Genomic DNA, 25,038 nt, shown 5'->3' with positions numbered 1-25,038 from the left:
ACCACATGGGGGGCGCAGAGGGTTGATATCTGAGCAATTCAACTGCTGTGGTGTAAATTAATTTATTTTCCTCTTCATATTTGAGATTTGGAGGGGATGGGGGAAAGAAAGCATATGCTTTCATCCTTTGCTTCCTCCCCACTTTCAGTTATTCATCAGAAAGCAAGTGGATGAAAAAGTCAGCAATATACCAGTGCCTTCAATGTATAAAGTGCAGTTTCAAAACAATCTTTATTCTGTTTGCAGACCTAGTACAATTTTTAAAGCAACTGAAAAAACAGGACACAGCTCCATCAATTCCAGAAAGCCAACAACATTTTTTAAGGAGGCGCATTTGTTAATATTGCCTTTTAAAGGCAATTTACAACTGACCCATTTAGCCTCTGCCTCCCTAAAAAAAACCAGTTAAAAACAAAGGAATTTTTAATGTTTTAAAGACATTATACAGAACAGAGCTTAATCTTTTTAGGGGGAAAGAACTAAGAATAAAAATAGCAGCATCTTGGGAAGCTAATGCAGTCTCACAGGACAAATAGCAATGTAATGTTTTCTAATTTCTATCTGGCCCATTTTTAAACCTTACCAAAATGATTAATTTTTTTAATTTTTTTAACAGAATATTGCATCTTGCATCATGTCCATTGAGAGGCATTGTGCTTGGAACTGCCCATTCTGAAAGCAATCCTGAACAAAATCCACCTTAGGAATTGCTTTCCCAAACGAATACCATGCATAGCAAAAAGCACTGTATTAAAACTAATTGATGTTCTCTCCACTGAAAAACATCAGAATGATTTCCCCCCCAAGCATTGTAGCTCATTGTTAATTACAAGACAAAGCCACTTTTTCTACATAACAGCTGACACTGAAAACAGAAGATCTGGCTTTACACATTTAAGAAACAAATTCTAGAAACATGTAAGGTGACCTTTCCAAGCTCCCTGTGTGTTTCAAACAGGTTACTTGAATTCGAACAAATGCACCCAGGGTGTTCACTCTTCACTAGTGAACTTCTTGTGAAAGAAGTTTGTGTGTTCCTTTTGGAAACATGTTAGAGATGTTAAAGAATGCTCACCTTAGTACAATGACAGCTTGCACAACAGATTTCCTCCTTACAAATATTGATAAGAAAATCCTAGTTATGTGACTTGAATTTCTTGCATTGGAAAGAACATTCCCCATTTATCCAGACTGGAATATATATATATTTTTTACAATTTGTCTTCGGTCACATGGCTCAGAGAACGTTCAGGGCAGTCTATGACATGAAACAATAAAGTCCAAACACAACTAAGAATGTTGCCCCCATCCCTTCCCCTTCCTAGCAGTTTGGATAAATGGGAAATTTGGATACAAATTTCAATGTATACTTCTATTTGCCGAAAGCTGCACTTAAAACATGGCCTTCTCGTACAACGTACAGAAGTGCGGCAGGGACCATGAACCTAAGCCTCAAGTTAAGGAACCCATAACTTGTTTTGTCTGTAATAGCTTTATTATGCATCATGATATAAACATGGCAGTTTGTATTCCAGCAGCCCTGTTAAGTTACCTTTATAGCTGAGGATTTTTGTTATTTTGTTTTGTCTCTCTGCTTTCTCAGAAAGGAAGATGCATGCACAGAAGTAAGCTTCTGCATGAGCATCCACTGCTGGTTTGGGAACTGCACAAAAAAAAAGATGCTGTGCATGCAGATCCCAAGGCTCAACCATGGTTTCAAGGGCTAGAGAGGCCACATGTGTAGCTCCCTATACTAGACTGGAACCTACATGCAGAGAATCAAACAAATGGGCATGGTCTCAGATTGGACAATACTGATCACCTGGTGCTGAGAGGAAGAGGGGAGACTGAACGCGGGCACCATACTTTCCTGTCCAAAAGGGCCTACATTAAGGCTTTGCTCTTCTCCAAACAGGTGATCACTCCAGGCAACAGCATCCATCTGTTTAGCAGTTATGTGCAGTCAGCTCATGGATGTACTCATCTATCAAAGTGCATTTTTGGTCATATTACAATGGAAAATTATTTGCAAATCAGTGACTGGTAATACATTTACCCTCTAAGAAAAATTGCCAAAACAGAGGCAAAATTAATTACCACCACCATTATTTTGTTGTACTCTTGAAAGGTCTAGTAGTGGGAAAGAAGAAACTGATTAAAATTAGTTAAGTTTGGGTTAATCTTTGCTCCCCAAGATGAAATGTGATTCCCAGCCCTTCCTTCCTCCTTGGAGTAGTTCCATTGACTAAGTGAGGCTAATACTGTGCAAGTCAGTTAAAGCTTGCAGTCTGCGGTTTTAGCCACAATTCCCATGGAATACTTTACTAAGGCTGCAGCTCTACACACAACTACCAGGGAGTAAGTCTCATTGAACTCAATGGGGCTTAGTTCTGAGTAGAGATGCATGTGGCTGCACAGTGGGACCTTAAAAATCCCTATTGGCTTTTTAAGGAGTTTGTATCAATCTCAGAAGTATGCTGAAATAAACCACATTCCTCAGGAAAGCAAACAGGTTATAAACAAACTCCTCACAGTATCTGATATAAAGAGAAATAGAAGGAACAGACTGATTTATTAATAGTGTTACCAAATGATAAAGATATATCTACAAGTAGTCCTTAAAATTTCATTTTAAGAAGGAAAGATTGCTTTAACAAGGGTCAATACCATAAACTAAATTCCACATGATCTATTTTCTTTTTTGAACTTTCACTAAAATAACATTTTCCAGAGTTCCTTAACACTTATCTGTAAAATGTAAAATACAACTCTCATTTTTATTGTGTTGTTCAAGAAATGAATAATTTGGTTAAGAACTATAACACTGAGGTCTTATGTTTCTTTCATTAACTTTAACCCACTCGTACCTGATTTAAAATTGCCCTTTTAGATGACAACTTTTTTTTAAGTTCACAGAGATATAAAAGTAACAAAAAAGATTAATTTGTGGAAAGTGTCACAGAAACAGGACTTCCAAAAATTCTGCCTATTATACACAGTTATTCAGGACAATATGAACTTTGAAACCAAATAATGCACACATACTTAAAAAAACGCACGCACACACAAATTTTTCTGTGTAATATGAGAAGTTGCTTGATGCAGTGTCTATAATCGTTGGTCAGGATTTCACATGACTTAGTTTGAAAAATTAAACTTGACTTAACTACTGTAGTTGCAAATTCTTCCCCTGTTTATCTCTAGAACTCAAACAAGGTGGAGATTTCTCTTCTTCATGATCAGAACCCAGGACAAAAATATAAACCCTTATCTGAATCAAACATAGTGGGATACTACAGTCTGAAGCTACCTTCAAACAATATTGTTGGACTCACTGATACATTGCAATGTTCATGTAGTTTTATTGAATAAAGCAGCTTTGAAGCTTATCAGGCACTGCCCAACAAAATATTTAGTCGAAAAGGAAATAATGAATTTTAACCTTGAGCTATCAGCCCAATACTCTATACAAAGGGGAAAAAAACCCTGTTAAAATAGTTCATAGTTTTAATTCTTTAGCCAACTTTTACTGGCGGCCTGTACATTTCTTTTTAAAAAAAGGAAAAATAATGAACAAAATGAAAATTAACACAAAAAGTATGAATTAAGAGAACATTTTGAGACGACAAAGAAAAAGAACACCAGAAAAAGCTTATCCTCTAGTTACACTTGAAACTGAAATACAGCCTCGCGAAAAATGAAGTATTGCATAGCAGTGTAAGGATTCAGCTTTTGGCAAAACAAAAAGTGAACAGAATGAGTTTGGTATTGACAGTTTCCATCTACAATAGTTAGTTATCCAGTACTATGTACATTTGTATATGGTATACCATAAAAGTCCAGTTCTCTTCAGTCTTAAATATCTTCTTAAAACAGGATTTTAAACGTCTAAACAAAAACACTTCCTGGCACTTCTGTTACTGTGTCCATTTCTCTGATGATCAGTCGGCCATCAAAGTCTTTTAAAGTGTCCCTTAAAAATGAAAGTGCCATTCTGCTACATATCATTTACCATAAAACCAGCAATCCACAGCGCTGGGCCTCTGCAGCTGTTGTACACAGCTCTATCATCACCCAATCCACGATGGAGAAATTCTACTGCCACGTACAGACCCTGCTGCACTTTAGGGTCTGCAAAGTTCCAATGTTTGAGCTCTTAAAGCTTCGAAGAGATGATCAACAAGCACCATGGTTAAAGGCCTCTATGTCCCTGCAGGGAGACAGGTGTAGCACTTCTTTGCTTTCTCTTGCTCTCTCTCTCTCTCTCGTTGTGTTTTCTTTTGCTTAGTCTTTTATAAAAAAGCACTTTAAAAATGTGTATTCACAGCTCTCAGCTGTGATCTCTCCCACTGCTGTTGTAAAGAAAGCTTCAGTCCCATCTGAAGACAGATGGCTTTGACACTTCAGCTCCAGCTCACGAGCATTCCTTACCCAGAGGCCTCAAGATTGTTGAGTTATCTTTGTGGGCGTTTAATAAAAAGAGACAAAACCCCGGAATATTCACATCTTCATCGCCTCTGCTGTGCATATACTGGATAGGCTAGTGTGACGTTGAGAGAGTCATTGTGCTGCACAAGTGATGTGTGTTGATAATGTAGCACCAGTTCTTTCAGCGAGTTGTACAAGTTATATGGCTCTGCAAATCCATACCCAGTAGGGGTTTTGTTGATAACACAGTGCTTTACTTCACCATCCACACTAAACAGAAAAAAATAGAGCAGGTTTGTTTAAACATTATCAAAGAAGATACGTTGCTTTTTTTTCTTTTCTCATTAACTTTCCCCTAAATAAGTAAACAAATACATCCTTGGGTCTATTTGCATGATGTAGCCTAAAATGACTTCCATTACTTTTCTTATCTCTAACCAGTAACACTTGGCTGCTGTTTACTTCCAATAGTTCTCAGAATATTTCCTACTGATCTAGTTCAAAAGCCTTGATGGTTGCAGAATGTGCCTATGGCTGCTTTCTGAGATTCCCCCTTCTCACTGCAGTTCCCTGTGCCTCATCCCATGTTGTTGTCAGGGTTTCCTGAACCTTCAGTAGTAGCTTCTTGGGGAGACCCAGGCAGCTGTCACAGGGAGGAAAAGGCAGGGAAGGTGACTTGCATAAGCAGCCATGCTTATGCTAGTTAGGATGCAGCCCCACGCCTTTCCTGCTGTAAAGAAGCTTTCATACATCTCTGCCCTGCAAGAAGTCTTCCACTAGCAGCAGGGCAAGAGTTCACAGAACAGTACCAAGTCATATCCTCTTTCTGCTCACTGTCCTTTGGATCCAAGTCATTGGATCCAAGATCCAGATGATTATACTGAATCATCCATTTAATGACAGAAATGCTTAAAAAGCATGTAAATGAATGAATGTCTTCACCAAGAAATGAAGACAGTCCTACATAGTGCCAGTCACTTGGCCGGGTTCCCAGAAAAGTACAGTGAGCATTTAGAAAACGGATATTTGAGCGACATGTTTAGTAGTGAGGGGAACACTGCAAGAACATGCAGTAAACTGACTTTTAGTGGTGTGGATAAGTATACAGGTAAGTTCTCTGCATCTGCAGGGGTTCCGTTCCTGTAACCCCCACAGATGCAGAAAACTGAGGATAATGAGTCTTCAGGCAGGCACTTCCGGTTTTAATTATCTGCAGTTTTCTGCATTTCATGCGTGAGCAACCTCCCTGCACCTCAGAAAATAGGTCAGACCACAGATTTCACTACCCACAATTTTCAGCATTCTGGGGGGAGGGGGTTCTGGGAATGGAACCTGTGCAGATGCCAAGGACAGACCTATATACTTATCCCCCACTAGAAGTCCCTAGATTGCATAATCTGGGAGATCCTCTGTGAGTCCTCCAGACATGGGTTTGGAACCTTCATGTGTTCTGAATCCGTGGATAAAGAGGACTCACTGTATATGTAAACACATCTCCAGATAAAGCAAACGGGGCAAACACATTTTTATGTCCTGAAGTTGTTACACAGACACTTCAAGCTATAAACTATCATTGAAATAAGTAATAAAATTTGAAGTGGAAAGAAACAGAGGCTCTCATTGAAAATAAATATCTTTACCTTAAGAATTACCAACTGTATTGCAAAGATGGTAACTACTTAAGGTAAATGCAAGTGGAGTTTTGGTATCCATGGGGGATCTGTTCCTGGACCCTCCATGGATACCAAAACCCATGGATAATGAAATCTGCAGGTTCCAAGACACAGGGACTCACAAAGCATCTCTGGTGGTGTCTGTGGGCTCAGGTCCAGCCCCCACCATGGGTTTGGAACCCATGGTTAGTTAAAAACATGGGTCCTGAATCTGCAGTTAGGGAGTAGGGACCAGTATGCTTATTTTCAGTACAGTATATATTCTATTCAAATGTATAGCTTATCTCAAAGTTCAAGGTTTATACAAGTGTAGTAACTTCAAGCAAATAAAACAATTCATCCCAACTCTCTCTTCAAAGACAACCCCAAGAGGTAGGTGTTCAGACTTGAACTTTGGCTACTCTCCTGAGGGAAGGAATTCAATAATTTGAGGGATGGTAGAACCACCGAGAATCCTCTTGGTGTACAAATTATAAGTTTTAAATAGTATCATAAAAAGGGTTGATTTCAACTTCTATACACAAAACATTTTATTCTGTCCCCAAAGAAAATTCTTAGCAGAGATTGGAGCAGGTGTTAATTATATGTCCTCTCCAATACTTTAGAGATAAAGCATAACATATGGATACATACACAACAGAGCAGGCATAGCAACCAGGTTTGCTACTTTCTCGAACAAGGAATGTTCCATCCCGTTTTCCACGCAGTAGATTTTCAGCTTGGCTTCTGTTAATATTTCCCACATTCCATGTTCGCTCATCATGATGAGGCAAATCTTCATCATCTTCTACCATAGAGTATTGGCTGTTTAAAAAAAAAAAACCCAGACAAAAAAGTAAGAATCAGATATAATTAGTGACACTTCCATTCAAATTATTTAGTTCAGGCCTTGAAAATTTCACTCCTTCCAAGTTGAATTTTTCTGAGATTAAAGATCAATATTTCTGCAAGGTTGCAGCTCTGATGATCAACAGCTTGACTTTATGACAACAAATAAGTTACAGGCTGAGACTACCGTAGATACTCGCCTATAGTATGTGACATTTTTGCCAAGTAATCAAGCTCAAATTATCACTTTGCCTTATCTCCGGGTCAATCAGAGGGCAAAGCCATTCAGCTCTGAAAAGTTTCGTTTCTCAAGCTGCAGACAGGCGCCAAGTTTCTCAAGCAGCAGGCAGGCACAGCTCCTTAGAAGCAATTTGTTAACCTTTTATTCTCCTTCCTTCTGCTGCAGCCTGGTTCTGCTTTGCAAATGCTTGCAAAGCAGGTCTGTTTTTTGAAACACGAGGATGGGAATCCTCCTTGCATTTGAAGCAGGCTACAATTCAATGCACCCTTACTTAAGAATAACACCCATGGAAAGCAGTGGGTCTACTACTGAGTAAAAAGGGTTGCAAATATATGCGGCTCCATCTCTCTGCTGTGAATTGAATTGCACACTCTCAGTTATGGGTTGTATGTTGTACACAGAGCTTCTGGCTTAACACACCAGACACCTTAAAGGTGGATTTGATTCATGGTTCTCCTGCAGAGGTTCCCAACCTTTTTCACTTGCATATCCCTTGGCAGCCCATTTCCATAAATTGTACCTTTCGTATTAGCAAAATGTTTGTAATTAATAATACAAGCCCTCATCTTCTCTATATGAAAGCCCAGACTTCATATATTCATAACATATTCTCTCTTTTCATGTTTGAAGTACAGAAGACTCTGCCTTTGCACTGTTTTGCACCAGAAGTGTGCTGAGAAATTCTAAGTGATTGATCACTTTCCATATTATGTTTCAGCTTTTTTACTGTGCTGGTTTTCAATCACTGGTTCATACATGAATTGATGACCAAAAACTAGCTACTGGTGCGGCTTTCACAGCCAACTAGCTACCTCCCTTCCTGCCTTGCTGGTCCTTGCAAGGCATTCCTGTCTTGCAAGGCATTCTGGAGCATGACCTGCCTCTTTCTACCATTATGCCATTCTTTTTCAAGTACCCCTAAAGGTCCTGTTGAGTGTCCCTGGGAGTACATGAATACCAGGTTGGGAACCACTGTTTTACTGGTATGTTGTTTACAGTGCACTTACTCTGATAGTGCTTACAAAAAGGTGATGAAGACCAGAATTTAAAAAGAATAAAAATGTATCTTATGATCTTTTACTATGTTTTTAATAAATTAGAGACTACAGTTCTTAGGTAACAATTAGGGGTGGGTTATTTTTCAGGATCTGGCCTTAAGTAAAATCAGACAAAACTATAGTCAGACATCCCCCTAAGTTTAACCCCTGACTTATCCGAGGGTCATAGAAAATTCCATGATTGTTGACTCAAAACCTGCCCTCGACTTGTCTGTGGGATCGACTTATAGGCGAGTGTCTGCGGTAATGATTCGTGTGGGTTCCGTTCCAAGCACTCACGTATATGGCAAAAAGGCACTAGAGCAAATCAATTTAAAAAACAAAGTTTCTTTGCTCTAGTGATTTAAAAACAGCCTTGCCGACCTTTTGACTAAGATAAGACTCATTAAGAAGCCAATCCATCAATCAGTCCTCCTCCAACCGCTTCACTCAGCCCCTGCCTTCACCAATGCATACATGCTCAGGGGGAAGGGAGGGGCCACTGGAGAGAGAAGGATTGATGGATTGTCAGCCAACTGCCCCCCCTCTCTCATTAAGGAGGCTATTAAAGGACTGTTCAGTTTTTTAAACTGATTTTAAAATGGTGCATTTTCTTCCCCTTCTCCAGGGATCAGCACATTCCTTCTCAATTGCAGGGGACATTCGTATTGAATCAAATCCGTGTATAAAAAATCCATGTATAAATAGGCTAGACCTGTATTAATATACCTATAATGTTTTTAATCAGTACTTCTAGTATTGCCATCAGTAATGGCAGTGAGCTGGCACAACACAACATGAAATGGGTTAACATGAGGTGATCTGGTCAATTAAAATGTTAGTATTGTCAAGCCTACAGGGAAGTTGCACAATTATTGATCAAAAAGATATTGCTAACCATGATCACAAAATGGCTTTGCAAACAAGTAAGAGTGTGAGACCCAGAATCCATGCAGTTTCTTCACACTTACAGAGACTGGGGCATACTTTTCTTCCCCGATGTTGTCTTAAAACATGCACTTTGCATGGTTTATCTGGTTTAAAATGAAGGCTACACTGCACATTTTGAAATACACAGAACTTGCCTACTTTGAATATCTTTCTGATAGGAATATATGTGACTAACACCCAAAGGTTGTTGAAAGCCTGTAGTCTCACATGGTTGCTGTAAGATGCGGCTGCAAATCACACAGGTGGCTAGGGCTACAATCTTATGCACACCTATTTGTAAGTAAGTCCCACTGAACTCAATGGGACTTGCTTCTGAGCAGACATACATAAGATTGCACTGTAGGCTCCTTTTCCAGTGTTTTCAACACACACACACACACACACACACACACACACAGGGATGGAAATTCTTGCATGTCCATCAACCACTTCCTTTTATTGAACAGCACAGAAATGGCACAGACTGTGTCTGTGTTTATGTGTTCATAGCAAAAACAATAAACCTACCAGTTCTAGTTCCTTGTACATTAATTGAACAGAGATTTAGATGCCATCAAGGACCTTATCCCTATTATTAATCCTAGTCTGCAGATGAGTGATAAACTGGGAAGTCAAGGCATTGAGAGAGTTAGAAATCTTAGTTTCCATTTTTTCCCCCCTCTAATCACCTAGATCCCAACTCTTAGTGCTCCACTGCCAGAAAAAGTAAGCTTGAAGGCAATGCTCATTTTCCAGGTGAAACAACGCAGTAAAGTACACTGTACAGCTATAATCCTATACGTACTTACCTAGGAGTAAGCACCATTAGATTCTGTAGGACTTACTTCTGACTAGACATGTACAGGATTAAGCTATGAGAGACAATTTATTCTATCACTGAAAACTCACTGAAATAGGATTTAACTGAGAAACAAGTGCACTGAGAGGTTTGGGGATACTTACTCTTCTGTATTTTCATTGCCAAGCCATTCATTCAGTTTCTTTTGCCGAACACCCTTCTGAGTCAGCCACCTGGAAAGCAGTTTTGAAGTCAAAGTTAGTAACATTCACAAACATACAGTGCACTACATACAAAGCACTGAAGGCTTGGCTACTCATAGCTACTTACATCAAGTACTGATCTCTTGTCTTTCTTAGCTGTATAAGGTCTGGTTTAATGCTGTTCATGCGCTTGTCAATCTCCCGGTACTCAGCAGCTTGCTTCTTTAAATCCTCTTCCAACCTATGCCGGCTGTCCACAATTTCACTGATTCGAGATTTCAGCTTCTCATAATTGTGCATAATTCTAGAGTAAAGAATGTGGCAAATTAAGCAAAATCCTTAAGCACCACTCAGCCTTGCTCTTCCTACTTCGTAGACTGTTTCATATTTTAAACAGAACATCTTAAATATTGCTACCAACCTTTGTATTTCTTTCTCATTTCCTTCTCGCTTAAATTTTTCTATGTATTCTTTGCTGTATCTTTCTTGTGTTTGGCACTGTTCTTCAAATATTTTTATGGTTTCATTAAATGCCTCAATTGCAGTTCTTTTCATCTGAATTTCCTGGAAGGGAGATAATTAGAACTTCAGTTTCAATAAAACTCAAACAATGATAGATTATCCTATATCTGAAGATATACCTGTAGTTGCATTTATGACATAGAGGGGGGTCCCATATCTGCAGATCCCTTATCTGTGAATTGACTTATCCGTGGATCAGGTCTGAGGGCCCTCCTGCATGTGCCCTCTGAGCCCAACAGAGGTCGCAGACGGACAGACGAGGCCTCTGCAGGGCTCAGACTCAGCTTTTCTGTTAAGAAAAAGTGACTTCTGGTTTCTCTGTGAAGTTCCTCTGGGGCTTCCTTGGGCCTGCCAACACCTTATAAGGCATTAAAAACATCACTTCAGTTTCTCTGTGAAACTGGAAGTCATGTTTTTTTTTAACAGAAAGGCTCAGTCTGAGCCCAGTAGAGGCCGCAAACGAATGTCCATGGGCTCTGCTGGGGTCAGAGGACCCCCAGAGGCAAGGGGAGTAAAGCTCCTCTTGGCTCCGGAGGGTGGGGGGGAAGACGTTCGCCTATATCTGCGGTTTCACTTAACTGCGGGCGTGTGTGTGTGTGTGTGTGTGCGTATGTGTTCTGGAATTGAAACCCCACGGATATATGGAATTGCCCGTGCACGCACAAAATATGTTCTGTATTAACAACACTTTTAATGGTACTTTAAGCAACAACAATACTTTTAATGGTACAATCACAACACTCCAATATTACATTGATCTGAGAAACTGGTTAGATTTATACAGTTTCATTTGGACTGTTTCAATACAAATACTTGACATACAAGCTTACTGCTGAAGGTAATATAGAGCAACTTTCCCAGCATTAAATTCTGACCAGGTATTGTTAGAAAATTCAATGGTTAAAAGTAGAAGCACTTCAGGAGCACTGATGTTATATATTATGGGCAAAATTCAGAGTAATGTTTCTGTAAATAGAGGTGCACTCTGTACACAGAAAAAACAATCCACTTATCCAAAGAACGCTTTATGTGAGCAGAATGCTACTTTCATTCTTGGAAAGCACTTGTGTTCACAGAAGCATTGCTCTGGATGCTACCTTATGTATTTCTGCTCTCCTGATCAGAAATAGTTGACTAGAGTGTTCTTATAAAATACATCTACCATATTTCCTTATGCATGGCAAGAAAGTATGGGGCATCCATTCCTACCATGAATGAAACCAGGTGTAGTTAAATCATAATAGAGATGTGTGTGAGGATACGAAATTACAACAATCCAAAATCAGGATTCTTAAAAGGTATATATATATAGCCATATAAAATAACTTTATCCTCCCCATAATGCTCAAAATTCCAAGTCTTCTAGTCAACAATCTCCAAACTGTAAAGATGCTGAAGTCTTCTCCCCTATTACACCATCCTGGTATTTTCAGTCTCTGCTGAACATTAATTAATCAGCTAAGAGTGAACACTTTAATTTTTACTCACATGTAGTGAGTAGTCCAGTTCAAACAGCACATGGTATTGAAAGATAATTAATACTATTCTATTCTATTAATACTATTCTATTACACTTGAAAGTGACCAGAGAGCAGAACACCTGCCAAGTGAGTATTCAGGATATCAAGGACCTGTAAGAGCTGCTCCCAAGTCACAGTATTACAATGATTTAGAAATGTCAAAGCAATTCCAATCTGATCAGCTATCCAAACCATGGGTTTTTCTTTTAAAACAGAAAGCTCAAAGCTTATCAGTATGGATAAAAATCCCTGCAATGTCAAGAAGCTTTAACCTCAAATTACATATTGACATCTGCTTTGCTAAAATGAATCGGCCCTGCTGTGGCAGAGTGGGCTTATGGTTTAACATTCAACACTGCTCACCTGAGATGTTCTTGTGTAGTCTTCATAGAGCCTGTCATACTCTCTGTTCTTCTCTTGGAACTGAATGTTATATTCATGCAATTTCTTTCCAACTGCTTCAATGCTATCTTCTTTAACCACTTGATCCTGGAAGGATGCGTAAATGAACAGACATCCAGTGAAGATATAGTTTCTTACAGTATCATCATAAAACAATAATGAGGCAAGAAAGAGAAGCCAAATAAATGATTTACATAAAGATGTAAAGGAATATAAATTAAATGCAAGAAAATGGATTCTGCACATGGCAGAACACATTGCTTATAATATTGCCACCAAAGGGAGATGTGTATCCCATGCATTTATTGTGGAATGAGGCTACTTCTTCAAATGAGGCTCTTGTGTACAGGAAAGAATTCATCTCACAATAAGCTTGTTGGTCTAAGTGACTGCAGGACTCTTTGTTTTCTCTATCACAGACTCACAGTCCAGTCCTGAACTGCCTGTTGCACTGGGGCTGCAGCGGTGCCCACATGGCTGCCTCAGTATTCTATGCACAACGGAGCAGCTGCCAACGGCTCCTTGGGGGAAGGGAACTTTTGTCCTCTTTCCCCAGGTAAGGGAAGTAGCCCCACAATGGAGCATCTTGACTCCGCGGTAACCTTGTGGCCCGACACAGAGGCTCTGAATGTTGCGAAGCAGAGCTCTGCTGGTCCTGCCCCTTACGCCCCATTCCCTCCCCCAGCATGCCTCCTCCCTGTCCTCTCCTCACCTCACCTCCCCCTGCCCAGAACGCCTTCTCCCTGCCTCCTCCCCATGCCCCCACTCACCCCTTGACTGCCGAGCGGTGGAGTACCGGCGCTAGCTCAGTGCTGGCTGGCACTGAGGATTGCAAATGTGCTTTATGGCACGTTTGGGACACTCTCCACTGCAGGAGCGCAGGCGGTACAAGCTCAGGATTGGGCTCTCACACAGCTACTCTTCTGGAATTTGCATTATTGTATACATAACTTCTCACTAATAATTTAGAGTTGAAAACTGTGTACAGAACTTAACTGCTGCTTCAGCAGTGTTTTTAGAGATCTTCACACCAGACTCCTCACAAATTGAGTGTACAAATCCATCCAACTTTCCAGTGCTGATGCAGCTGTAATGCAACCCTAAGGAAAGGAAACAAATATTCCCTTACCTGGAGGAGGCCTCCATAACTTCCTCCTTCACCACTGCAGGATGCAGCACATGCCCCATTGGCACAGCTGCATCAGCACTGGAACACTATATAGGACTGGGCCCTAAGGGCACAATCTTAACCCACTTTCCAGCACTGACATAAGGGCAAAGAAGCTCTGAGGTAAGGGAATAAACATTCCTTTACTTTGAGGAGGCCTCTGTGAATGCCACCCATCTGCAGGATGCAGCACATGCCCTATTGGAACTGCTATGCCAGTGCTGGAAAGTTGGTTAGGATTTGGGCCTAAGTCTCTAGTATGAGAAGATAATCTTATACAATTTCAGTATTCAAACAGAAGGTGTGGGGACAGTAATTTTACCTGTTGATACTTGGATACTGGATAAAGTAGTTTAACATCCAGCTTGGGATTATACTGAGCTAAAGATTCGTTCCGATAGTGGTTTATTAGCTCAACCACAGAATTGAACGTTAACGGATCAGAAAAGCCATATTTTCCATCTCGGTGAAATATTTTGATTAACTTATTATTTCCTCCTTTCCTGTGAATAAAATTTGGAAAAGAGTCAGTAATATTTATGTCCAAAATTTTGCTTAATGTAAGCCATGTGATGAACTAATCATCGTCAGCAGGGGTGCAACTATCCTTACCTTAGTGTAAGTGTATAGTCCCCGTGCATTTTGGTGGAGGCATCTCGTACCAGGAAGGTACCATCAGCAGTGTCACGAAGCTTTTCGTTTACTTCTTCTCTACAATAGAACCAAAACCAACATTCAGATTAGCTTCTTATATTAAAATTACTTGTCTTTTACTAGCAGAATAAGAGAGAGTCTTGCACCAAATTAGCTAATTTTATATTCTACAGCAGGGGTGTCAAACTTCATACAGTGGGCCGAAGTCAGCATTCAGGGCTCCTGCTGAAGGCCAGAAGTGATGTCATTAAGCAGACAGTGACATCATTAAGCAGCTAATGGCCAGAAATCAGACCTTGTTCTCATATAAAAACTCATTAACTGCAAATGACAGAATATGCAAATCTTGATCATACTTCAAGATTTGGGAAAGTTCAATTTTCATGTTGGTTGCCATTTCAGCGGTAACACCTCAGCAGCTGAGAGCCTGAGGGCTGGATAAAAAGCTTCCGGGGGCCACATCCGGCCCCCAGGCCTTATGTTTGACACCCCTGTTCTACAAAGCGTTAACAACTCTTCATGTTACTTTTTATTTATATGACGTATTAAAAGGTTCTGCCCCATGTGACCAGTTTTCTTTTCACATGTCTGAAGATGTTTATACTAAAGGAGAATACAGTGCAGTCTACTGAGATAATGAACATGCATTACATTTCTTAGCTTGTTTAAATATCCAAGAGTTTTAGAAGTAAAAATAATTGTGTCAGAACGTTTGCAAACAATCTGCACAACTGTAATAAAATAAACACATTTTGGCATATTTAACTTTGTTATATTTTGTACTTCTAACTGCTTACCAAATAATTTTTAACTCTTTCAAAGTGTGCATCCTAAACCTGTGCTACAAATGTTTTACAAAGACCACACTCTACTCAGGTGTGAGTATGCAGGCTATTGAAATGCATGTGCATGCATGTTATTAAGATATTAATAACAAAATAAAGATAAAGATGTTCTCCTTACCTTGAGATATCTCCCCAGTACCACTCAGCATCTTGCAGAGACATGTTGTTATTCATACCGTTATTTGTTACAGTATTCGGCTTTGGAGGTTTAGGAGGCAGTGCTGCAAAAGGAGAGAGAGAAAAAAGAAATAATATTTTAGCATATCTATACAGACATAGATATAACTAGGCAACATATGTTTTAAAATGAGAAACCACATTATTATCAACTTAAATCTGTCTGTCAGAAGTAATTATTTTTTGTGTATGTTTTGTTTTTAATTAGCAATATTTTCAAAATCTCATTCCCTCTCCCTCCCGACCTCAGAACTGCATAAGTCAGAATTAATTCCTAACTAAGCAGGTACAACCACTATTTATTATTTATTTAAAGTTACCAAAAAAATTCCTATGCTTCCAGTCAAGGAGGACTGCTCCTATTCCATTCCCATCTGCCACAAATACCAATGTAGGCTGAAAAGATATACCCTGAAATTTGCTTCCCCCTCACTTGCCATCCTATGTATTAGGATCCTTACATTATTTTAAGTTATAAAATGGGTCACACACATCCCCATCCTCTGACATTTAATCATTCAAGAGGAATTCTTTTGCTTTCTACCTCCACCACCACTGTAATAAACCATCGGCAAATCCACGGCACTGCTGTATGTTTTAGGAGAGGAAGTGAGTTTCTCTGATCCTCTGGTACTTTGTACAATGATCTGCCCAAAAACACTGTAAGGAACCCATCTGTGACCTAAATATCCCTGGTGTTAATCTTAGCATTCTGTAGGATAAAATTGCTCCAAATGGTAAGACTGATTAAAAAAACCATATCCCTTTTCATCAATGTCAAAGCTGCATGCATACACCAATGGGTGCCAAAGAAGAGATACTGCAGCATTCCTGGCTCGCAAGCAAAGAGGGACAATACAGGAGTCAGGATTAAAAACAACAGTAATAATAATCAAACAAGTGTTTTAATTAAATGGTAAATTCAATCCTGTTTATATACATCAGCGCATATAAAAAATACGTATCAAAATGAATCCTGTATATTCAGAGGTTCAAACTCAGCCTGATGATTTTCAAAAGATCACATCTAACATCTAAAACAGTGTCCAGTTTTAAAAGCTAGCATAAAAAAAAACCCAACACATTTTTACAGCATTTTGTGCCTGTCATGATACAGAAAACAGCACTCTTTTTAGTAGATGACAAACATACCTACAGGTGAGAGAAGAAACTAAAACAGAAATCACATGACTACAATTACAGTTTCATTAAACAAACCAAAAATAATTTTGTACAGTAATTATTGCTGACTTCTTTTTCAATGCAATAAAGCCCAAAATTAATTCAGTAACAAAGTATGTTAATCCTAAAAATCTGATTCTGCTTGAGCAGCAGCTACTGTACTATCCAAAAGATGCTAGCCCTCCACAATAACACTGCAGTATTACCTGGTGGGTCCATTTCTATGTAAAACATCAAGTCTGTGCCACGATTTATATCTGTCCTAGTATAGTCTATGTCCAGCTCTTCCATGTTCCAGATGGTATTGTACATTTGTATGAGTTTCAGCAAGTAAGCTCAGTTATAAGGAAACAGTCAGGATCTCTTTGTAATGGTGTCTTGGAATTCATTTTAAAACCTACAAGGGGCTGCACTGTAACCTATTACATCATAATCCCCAGCCAATCATGTCAAAAATAATGTCACTGGACCACTCCTGTTTCATCATTTCTGTTCTTCACTGTTAATCTCACAATTGTCATTTCAGAAAAAGACACTTAACAGAATTGTGAGCGACACCTGATCTTATTTAGAAAGATGACTGACCGTGTTCTCAATTTACACTGATTCTTCTCCTCCTCCCCCCCTTAATCTTTTCTGTCTGCTTCTTGGTACATTCCACTGCTGGCAGGTTGACAAAAGGCTGATATGCTGCAGCAGGAAGCATTCTTTTCAATACAGTAGAATATCTTGCTTTACAGAGAACCGGATCACAGCACTGTAAGGCTTCCATCTAGCCTAGGTTATTGCCTGATATCCTTTTATGCACATTTTGAAGCTAGTGTGAACATATTTTTTTTAATGGGGGGAAATGTGGGGAAGGGAAAGTTTGGAGGTGGTAAACGTGCAATTTTGCATACATTTGTGGTATGAATGCCTAAAATAATCACAAGCTTTGTACTGTTTTCAATAAGATGTCCCCAAGGCTTGCATTTTTTGTCTGAAGTGTTGGACAAAAAATTGTCTAATCATTCATAAATATTTAAATTGGAATTCCAGCCTGCGTTTGTTAAAAAATGCTAATCAAGCTTAACTAATACAATATACACTGTATACAATAAAGAGAATCTACACTGCAATGAGTCAAAGCTAAGTAGCATTCTGATTGTCAAGTCCATCTTTCAATCATTAAATACTGGCCAAAATGCAGATGAATATTTCAGTACACCTGATTCACACCAACTCTCTTGACCTGGTCTCATCAAGACATTTGTCATTTCAATCATTCCTAAAGAATAGGCATTCTTGGACACTCTCCTCTGTATTAGACCTGATATTTTTGAAGTCTCCCCCTATGAACCTTATCAAGTAAAGTGAACTAACAACAACAAAAAGATCATTTCTCGCTCAATCTCTTCAGAAGATTCCTGTTTATTTTATAACTTATCATGACTATTTCACATATTTACCACAGCAGGAAACCAGACATGAAACGAATGCAACTCATTAGCACCATTGTTGCCACACGTAATTGCTATACTGGCACTGCTAAGGGATGTATATTGCAGGATACCACGAACAGAGTTATTTACATGTCCCAACTAAGCACTGTACATACAAACAACTTCTTGACCATTTTTATCCCTGGAGACAAGTGCTAGCACGTTAAGGGCCTGATTACAGTACCAGACCCAGCAAAAACATGCACACACTCGTTGCCCTGTGATAGCCATGCTTAAGCTCATCCTGAAGTAGCCACCCACCCCCTATCCATTTAGGTGGACATGCTCCAGAGATTCCTTCCATTTGCCTCGTGTAACAGGACACTTCAGACAGTCCCAGACACAAGTCCAAACATTGAACTTGAGGGTTTAGCCCACCTGCTATCCAAATAGCTGTGTTGCCAAGGTACATGGCTTAAATTAGGTTACAAAAGACATAAAGCATACATAGCTGGCTACTGTAGTCCAATGGACCAGTTACAGAAGTTTATTTGTATTTTCCTCAAATGCTGTCAACACGGGGGGGGGGGGGGAAATAAGAAAAGAGCACACTCTCATTGAGGTTTTACTATTGGTTAAATTCTCAACAGTCACACTTGTATGATCAGGTTACTGCTCAACACAAAACTAGTCTAGCTTGCTGTGACACCACGCTGCAAACCAGAACAGGCAATGCAGTGACAGACAGGTGATTTTCCACTGTTCTAGTATACTCAGAACCGCACCAAGTTTCACTTAAGCATAGTTTTAACTACAAAAGCATTAGTCAGTGATGACTTTTACACTAGCATCTATTATTGCTAAATATATACATATATAAAAAAATGCACCCACATGCTATTAAAGACTGAAGAAACAGAAACAGTTAAACCAATAGTCACTTACTTTGTAAACTGTGCATGGCACACACGTTCACCCTTTAAATACTTGAATCTAAGAATCTGAAAACCCCCGACTGTAGATGATCTTTGCTCAGCTCCACAAAATGAAAATTTAAAAAAAACTAACAAAAAAAAATCAAACAGCAAAAACATAAGACTATCATGGAATCCAAGAAAGACTTGTCTGAAAAATCAGCTCTGAAACTGTAACCAATTCTTCTAACTCCTTAAATCCAGAAGAAAAAGCTGCAACATGCACATATCAGGAAAAAAAATCCATGTCCTTTTCACTTTGAAAAGAATGAAGTTCTGTGCTCGCTGGAGCTATCTGCTCATTTGTTTCATCACTGATTTTGCACAGGTTAAAAAAAAACTCGGTAGCTTGCACGTCTCCCTGAGATAAAGATCTCAGTTTAATGATTAACGCAGGCAGGTTCAAATATTTGCTGAGCAAGGGATTTCAGGTGGGGGAGGGGAAACTGGAGTCAAAGTCAGAGTTGTCATCGGCTAACAAGTGGCCGATGCAAGACTAACCGGTCTCATTTTAGCCAAGTAAATGAGAAGGCCATTGTAAGGGGCCTTAAAATAGTCTCTGTAACTGGCTGCTGCATGCAGCATTGAAGTAGAAGAGTGTCAAGAAAAGCACTATGAGCAGCCAACTACAGGAAGTGGCTGAGCTAGTTCATGGGGGGAAAAAATAGAATGAAAGCCTTCCTTGTAAAGTTCTGCGCTTCCCAGAGCACACAAACGCAGAAGAAACTTGTTAGCATTCACTGCACCACCTCCCACACGCTTACCAGGACAGGTGTTGTTTGAAGGCCTATAAAATGAAGCCCTGCACTGTTGAATCAAATTAAAGTCAACTGGAAGCGCCAACCCTTCCCCACCAAAATTCCTGCGAGAGCTAACTGTCACAGAGCTTTCAAGTAACTGAAGCAAGCACATTATTTTGGTCCAATGCTGTCCTCAGCAGTGGTGAACAGGAAGGGTTCTGACATGAAAGCGATTGGATCAAATCAATTTTGCTGTGCCTGGAGTAGCAGTGCACTGACTGGGTGAAGGGAAGGAGAGAAAATTTAACTCTGGGATTTGTCCTTGCATTATAACATGTACCCTCCAAGAACTAGAATACATGAACTAAAATACATGAATAAATGGGAAGGAAAATGTTTTCAGCCACAGGTTCTCAAACTTACTGCTGCTGTGATGCCCTTGGAACCTGCAAGTGAATGAAAATGATGCAAAATGTTTCATACGGTGATGTCACCACCATTCACTTCTGGGTTCTGAGGCCTAACACGAGCCTCTAAACAGCGGTAACAGTGTCAGGGTGGGCGGGCTTTTTGCAGTGCATGCTTTTCATGTGCTGCAGGTCTACCAGCTGCACTGAGCCTTCTGCCGCTGTCTGGATGCTCATGCCGCAGTCTAACTACCAGGTAGCACGGAGCACGCAACACCTCGACAAGTGCCTCGCGTTGCCCTGGAACACTGCAGCACACAGATTGGGAACTGCTGTTTTAATCCTTTGCTGAAGGGAGAAAGGGACAAAGATACCCAATTCCTGGTTCGTTCTCACCATGTACTCCAGAAAAATTTCTCACACCAGCCAGAAACTGCACATACTGGTATACTTTGGGATTTCTTATGTAAAATATTAAGCATGTCATCTTTTGCATTCTTTGGAATATGCTCTGGGTTTTCAGCTGGGGGTAGCACTGTGCCTTTGTTGTGCGAAGGCACAAGAGGTGCTGGAAGACAGTGCAACTGGGACCAGGAGCCCTGCTGCACTGAATGAGTGAGTGAACTGGACAGTGCACTGAATGAGTGAGTGAACATTGCTAGCCTACTCCCAACACATTTAATAGGAATTGGGAGTCAACACAGTGGTCCTGAATTTCTCATGACGGATGAGGGGCCCCTCTCTTTGGTCACAACCAGTGCTGTAACACTGACAGAAACTCAGGAGGGAAGATGGTGAAGTGGTTTCTAAAACCTTAAAAAGAGTCTCCTTACAAGACCTTGGGGAGCTGAGTGGATCCACACTATTTCTGATATTCTCAAGGGTAAATAGCACTGCCGGGGGGGGGGGGGGTTGGTGCTTTAGTGCAACAGCCATCAACTAGCATGAACTGTCTCTTGCGTCAAACTTCTCCCTCTTCCCTCCCTTCAGCTGGGATAGGTGTTACAGCTACATTGCGTGGGTCCTGCCCTCTAGCCACTCAACTGTTTGCACACCTGCTGGTTCAATAAAGTGGTGTCCTACTTTCACTGCTTTCCTCCTTCCTCCCTGCTACAGCCACAAACTGAACCAATTTTCACATTTATAGGGAAGTGAGGGTGTGCAGAAGGAACCATATTTGATTGGGAACTGAGTTTATTGCATTCAGGCTTACACAAAAAAAAGCAGAAAAATTTGATGGAAGAATCATACCAGCTGTTTTGAGCTTTTTCTTTTCTTTTTTTAAGTTTGAGCCTAAGCCCATCTGATTACAACTGTTCTACGATAACATCTTTTGCAACCCTGCACTGGTGCAGCAGTTGGTATCCTCTATCTTAAGTATTTACTTGTTGGATATGCAAGAATGTGATCAGGAATCAATATCTAGTTATGTCTTTGCACAAACTTGCAGCTACATCTGAGATTTAACTTCCCTATAGGACCCATTCAAGTATACATGTCAATGGATACACACAGGCAGAAATGAAGAGCCCCTAAGGGAATCCACTTGCATGCACAGTTACACGCATGCAGAAGGTAGGATTTCCCTATGCCTTGCATGATAGTACTGACAGACTTAGCAGATGGCACCTGTGAATTGGATCCACAAAGCATCTAAAAGGCAGGCGCTGAGTGGTATACACAAAATTCAGCATAGCTGCAGTGACTGTCTATATCAGGGGTGCCCAAACCCCAGCTCTGGGGCCACTTGCGGCCCTGGAGGCCTCTCAACGTGGCCCTCAGGGAGCCCCCAGTCTCCAATGAGCCTTTGGCCCTCTGGAGATTTGCTGGAAACCATACTGGCCCAACACAATTGCTCTCAGCATGAGGGCGACTGTTTGACCTCTCGTGTGAGCTGTGGGATGAGGGCTCCCTCCACTGCTTGCTGTTTCACATCTGTGATGCAGCAAAGGCAGCAAAGGAAAGGCCAGCCTTGCTTTGTGCAAGGCCTTGTATAGGCCTTGAGCAATTGCAAGACCTTCATTCATTCATATAAGTTCATCTTTAATATAGTCATTTATGTAAACGTATGTAAATTTATTCAAATTTTAAATGTAAATTAATTCTTTTTTTACCCTGGCCCCCGACATAGTGTCAGAGAGCTGATGTGGCCCTCCTGCCAAAAACTTTGGACACCCCTGGTGTGATTAGATACACAGCTGATACCAGTAAAATCACTGAGGTCTCCATATTTTTCCACTTATGAAGTAAAAATATTGATAAAATGTGAGCTTCACAATTTAGTAAGATATGGTTTCTTTTGCAACTTGATTATTATTAGCTTAGATGGAGAGCCCTCTACTGGATAAATATTGGAATTTACACTAGCTTAAAGAGGAGGGGGAAGATAAAACACTGTTTTCCATGTCAAATCACTCATTAATTTCTTCTAAGTATAGGTGACTCATGATAATCATTTATACCGAAATTTATAAAAGCATAACTTCAAAGTATCCCATACAACATTCTTACATGATCACTGGTATTACCTTGTTCTGTTTACTCTCAGTGAAATTCATTTAAAACACAACAAACATCTGATACAACATTAACATTTTCCATAATATGCGTTTGGGGCTTCTCAGCCTTGCTCCAGACCTTCAAACTATCTGTACTTTGATTTTTTTTTTTTTTTTGGTCAATGGGTTTATATCCAAAGCAGTGTCAATAGTGGACAGAACATAAAACAGAGGACAAGGTTTGTTCATACATTCTTGTCCCAGATCCGATATATAATAAAATATGAGACATTACACTAAAGCATGTTCAGATTTTACAAGAAACAGATGACTCTGGCTAGGCTGAAGTGGACTGGCTGCATCCCTGTGTCAGAAAGAGAGTCATCTGTGCTTCCATCTTGACAGAGCTGTCAAGAATATGAGGCTTAAAGATTAGGAGTAGACCAAGGATATTTTCAGCATTCTGGCTGGCCAAATTCTTGCCTACTGGGAATTCTGACCGCCTATCATGACTACATCTTGCACAGTTCTGCAGCAGCTGAAAATATACACTTAAGTACACAAAAAAGAACTGCAACATGTGCATTATCTAAATTAAAGAGCACACCTTATTCTCCACAGAAAGGTCTTCAGTCTCTGTTATGCGAATGAGGTGTTTCACTACTCACAGAAGATAATGGGCAAGCAGATAAATACTCTGAAGGTATGGCAGAGGTGCTGCAAATGATCTGCTTTTTGCATGTTGTCTTTTCATATTTGTGTTGCTGAACACACATTTATACAGCACATTTCAAAAGTTAACAGCATGTCACATGAAGGCTAAGTGGTTGCTTTTAACAATTGTCTAAATAAAAGCAATGCAATAGCTTTAAGGGGAAAAATGCACACTCCTTTTAGCTTTCGCATGTAGATATTGCAGTAGGCCCCATTTTAGAAGAATCATTGCCTCCAGTGTAACAATAATAAATATTGCAGTCATTTGTATAGTTCGCTTTGAGTGTATGGAGTGCTTCAAATGCACACAGTAATTTTTCTGTAAACCTTTCAGCAACCCTGTTAAGTAGGTACTGTTGTAAGTACTGCTGCTTAGCCTCAGTGCTCCAGCTGTGATATGGGTATAATTACAAGGTCATATTACAATGACCATATTAAAAGTAATACACAGGAAGCATTTTGCACACTCCAGCAACTATGTAATGTTGAATACTATCATTACTATTGTTACAGAACCCCAACACCCTTGTTTTCATAAGTACCTCTTGACAATGTTAGACCACTTTCAACGGCACTGTAAGTCCTTTGAAATAACTTTGAAGCATCACTTTTTGTGTATCATGCAACAGAATAAAATACACAAACAAACTTGTTTTCAAACAGGATTATCTTTAGGCTTTGCCCTTGATGGCCTATCTTAACTTTGGATATACACACACAGGAGCCCTTCCTTCCTGGTTAAGTGCTTTATCACAAAACTGAGCAAGCAGGAAGGTGTGATATTAGCATACCAACATTGCTCCTTTGCTGCCATACACAGCCTGAGGTTTCCCACGGCTGCCATGTGGGCAGGCATGAGCATCAGTGTGCCTTGTGGGAATGGGGCACTAGACCCCATGAAAAGCGATGCATTGACAGGTATTTATACCAACACTCTGAAGCTAAGAAGTCTCAATAGGCTATTTTGTTTTCCAGCTATAGTTGTCGACAATTAATGGTCAACAAAAAACAGTAAGCAAAATCTTTTATCATATTTCAGTTCAACAACAACAAAAACGGAAAGTGCAGGGGGAAAAATGCCACTAATAAATACTCAGTTTTGCTTAAATAAAAAACCATTGTGAAAAATAAATACAGACTGTGTGGTTACCTTGAGAAACATAACATGTTTCTGCTGCTGGTCTCAAAACTAATGGCAATGCTTGTTTCAAAATACTCCCACCTCCAAAATAAAGATTTTCTTACCTGGTGCAGGTTGTCTCTCATGCCATTCACTGGTAATTAACACTTCTAGGATTTTGATGTGGTGTTCAGTATTGTCAGAGCTGTAAAATATTAACCATATATTAAAATGCGCTCTGAATATGAATTAAATATTCTGTATTGTAAACAGTTACATGAACTGTATATCTCACCTTGCTACCTGGGATCTGAACAGCAGAAGGCTGAAAATTTCAGCTAGAGATCTTGCGTTCAACAGGTTTTTGGCAGAAGTCTGACAAAGCCTGGATAAATGTTTGAGCAGATATTGGAGAGTGAGCCAATACTGTTGAGGTATATTAGGTGACCTGACGAGCCTCTTCAGCACTTGTGCATATTCCTCTGAGTTCTGCACATCTGCAAAGAAATCAGTATCCCAATAAGCCTGGAATCATGTAAACAAGCTACTCTGAAA

General features: G+C 39.9%; 1 protein-coding gene across 2 annotated transcripts in view; it reads right to left on the bottom strand.

Moving 5' to 3' along the window:
• Positions 1–212: 212 nt before the first annotated feature.
• The window catches only part of PIK3R1 (phosphoinositide-3-kinase regulatory subunit 1), a 78,591-nt gene continuing 53,765 nt past the window's right edge, over positions 213–25,038 (bottom strand). For both annotated transcript variants that reach the window (XM_066614161.1, XM_066614162.1), the window contains 11 exons: positions 24,779–24,980; positions 24,609–24,688; positions 15,369–15,471; positions 14,364–14,462; positions 14,074–14,254; positions 12,545–12,670; positions 10,561–10,703; positions 10,267–10,443; positions 10,101–10,169; positions 6,735–6,905; positions 213–4,698 (listed from right to left, as the gene is read on the bottom strand). In XM_066614161.1, the coding sequence (XP_066470258.1) occupies positions 4,509–4,698; positions 6,735–6,905; positions 10,101–10,169; positions 10,267–10,443; positions 10,561–10,703; positions 12,545–12,670; positions 14,074–14,254; positions 14,364–14,462; positions 15,369–15,471; positions 24,609–24,688; positions 24,779–24,980 (1,541 nt within the window). In that variant the 3' untranslated portion in view covers positions 213–4,508. The remainder of the gene's footprint in view (positions 4,699–6,734; positions 6,906–10,100; positions 10,170–10,266; positions 10,444–10,560; positions 10,704–12,544; positions 12,671–14,073; positions 14,255–14,363; positions 14,463–15,368; positions 15,472–24,608; positions 24,689–24,778; positions 24,981–25,038) is intronic.

Source organism: Tiliqua scincoides, chromosome 2 (genome assembly GCF_035046505.1).
Source record: "Tiliqua scincoides isolate rTilSci1 chromosome 2, rTilSci1.hap2, whole genome shotgun sequence".
Classification (NCBI taxonomy): Eukaryota; Metazoa; Chordata; class Lepidosauria; order Squamata; family Scincidae; genus Tiliqua; species Tiliqua scincoides.
Note: the sequence above shows the minus strand (reverse complement) of the source record. Positions and strands in the feature narration are given on the sequence as shown.